Genomic DNA, 2189 nt, shown 5'->3' with positions numbered 1-2189 from the left:
AAACTCAACCCAAAGAAATGGAACGTCACTGTCGACGTATTCGTAAATAAGGAAGTCAATGTTCTCACCAAAATTTTTAAATTTTTTATAAAATTTTATTTAAAAATAACGGAGTCAAAGTCAATAAAGGAGGGCGTTACATATTATTATATGGACAAGTCTCCTATTAAGGTATATTGCTCCTACTATAAATATTCTACGTATGATAGAAGAGAATTTCATCAACTAATTAAACGACTCAAAATATCTCATTTATATTTTTTGAGTAAATTAATTGCCTACTTCAGCTCTTTAATTTTCTCTTTAACTAATTTAGGCATAGCCATGGGAGTCAAGGTTTATGGGATCCCTCACTCAACCGCCACTCTTCGAGTTTTAGCCGCCGTTCATGAGAAGGAGCTTGAGTACGAATTGGTCCCCGTCGACTTGAGATCCGGTGCTCACAAGCAAGAACCTTTTATTTCCGTTAACGTAAGTTTTATTACCAGCTTAGTAGCTTATACATAGAAGATAGAATTGCTTGTCCCTTTTTAGCTAAGTTATATTACTTGCTCGAAGGTGAGTGTACGTGTCTTCAATTAATTGCTAACATTTTTGGCAATCCTATTTTACTTATGCTAAAACATAGCTAGTTGCATGTACGTGTGTATGGACATTGTTTATTCTACTTTATAATCGAGTTGAATAGATGATTCTAAAATAGTAGTCGTAGTTGTAAGGATATCACACCATTGCAACGTATTAAAAAGTTTGATAGCACCATTATAAAAAAAAAAATCATTATCTAATAGTTAATGATGACATAAGTTTAGTACCGTAAAATAGGAAGTAACAATAATGCAACTTTACTTTAAAAATAAATCAATAGAGGACGTGAAATGATGTGAGGGATGCATAATAGACATCATCTGATAATAATAAGTGTGTTCCATTAACTAAATGATGTAGAGATTAGAAAATTATTAAGTACAGTGTTATACTTCGTACATTATAGAGTTGGATAAGTTTCTATTTCTAATTTGACCCTTTAATTTTGTCTTGTAATTTCAGCCATTTGGACAAATTCCAGCTTTTGAAGATGGAGATCTAACGCTATTTGGTAAGCTAATACACCTTAAATAAAAACTAAAAAAAAATCAATTGATTCACTCTACAAATGACCAAAAAAAATAATGAAAATGGTCAAAATTACATTTTTCTACAAATAACAATTATGTTATGATTGCCTTTTTTTTTTTTTAATCAAAATGCTTCCATTTGAAAAATAATCTTAAACAGAATCAAGGGCAATTACAAAATATATTGCATACACCAACGAAGGCAAAGGAACCTCTCTTATATCAAAACAAGGAAAGGAAATGGCTAACTTAGCCGTGTGGATGGAGGTCGAGGCTCACCAATTTGATCCAGTGTCTACCAAACTCTCATGGGAGTTAGTTTACAAGGTTTTTTTCGGTATGGAAATTGACAATGCTATTGTTGAGGAGAACGAGGCTAAGTTGGCTAAGGTCCTTGATGTTTATGAGGTACGTTTGGCTAAGTTCAAGTACCTAGCTGGTGACTCGTTCACTTTAGCTGATCTCCATCACTTGCCTGGACTTCAATACTTGAATGGTACAAAAGTGAAGCATTTGTTTGATGAACGCCCTCATGTGAGTGCTTGGTGCAAGGATATCTTAGCTAGGCCTGCTTGGGAAAAGGTCATGGCTTTGCAAAAACAAGCTTGAAATGATTGGTGTTATCGCGATTTTAATTAATCTTTCCCTAACGTACGTGATAATTGTTGTAATGTGTACCATGTTGTATTGTATGTTTGGTGTTTTACTTTGTGTGAGATTTTGTTCTTGTGAATGTATGTATTAGGGGAATGATCCGACACAAATTATAGTTCTTGTGATTGATCTTTTATTTGATTATTACTCATCTTATACCTCTAATTATTTAAATTGATTTGATTGGATTCTTAAAAGACTGATAGATTATGTCATGTTTAATTTAGGAAAAAAAAATCATAATATTTATGAATCGTTTAACTAATGGTAAAAACTATTCCATGTTGTTAACACCGGGAAAAAATGATATGAACATTCATATTTACTATACTAATCATATGAAAGATTAATTGGGTCATTTAATTATAACAATACATAAGCATTACTACAATGATTCATATATTTGGCTAACAATTG

The 2189-nt window shown here is 32.1% G+C and overlaps 1 protein-coding gene across 1 annotated transcript; it reads left to right on the top strand.

The window, feature by feature from the left end:
• Window positions 1-298: 298 nt before the first annotated feature.
• Window positions 299-1928, top strand: LOC145616441 (glutathione S-transferase-like). The gene is made up of 3 exons (XM_081671155.1): window positions 299-471; window positions 1051-1099; window positions 1279-1928. The coding sequence occupies exons 1-3, from the start codon at window positions 325-327 to the stop codon at window positions 1725-1727; spliced, it is 645 nt and encodes a 214-aa protein (XP_081527281.1). The 5' UTR covers window positions 299-324; the 3' UTR covers window positions 1728-1928.
• The last annotated feature ends 261 nt before the right edge of the window (window positions 1929-2189 follow it).

Source organism: Chenopodium album, chromosome 26 (assembly GCF_948465745.1).
Source record: "Chenopodium album chromosome 26, dcCheAlbu1.1, whole genome shotgun sequence".
In the NCBI taxonomy this organism is placed as follows: domain Eukaryota; kingdom Viridiplantae; phylum Streptophyta; class Magnoliopsida; order Caryophyllales; family Amaranthaceae; genus Chenopodium; species Chenopodium album.
This window is presented reverse-complemented; position numbering and strand designations above follow the sequence as displayed.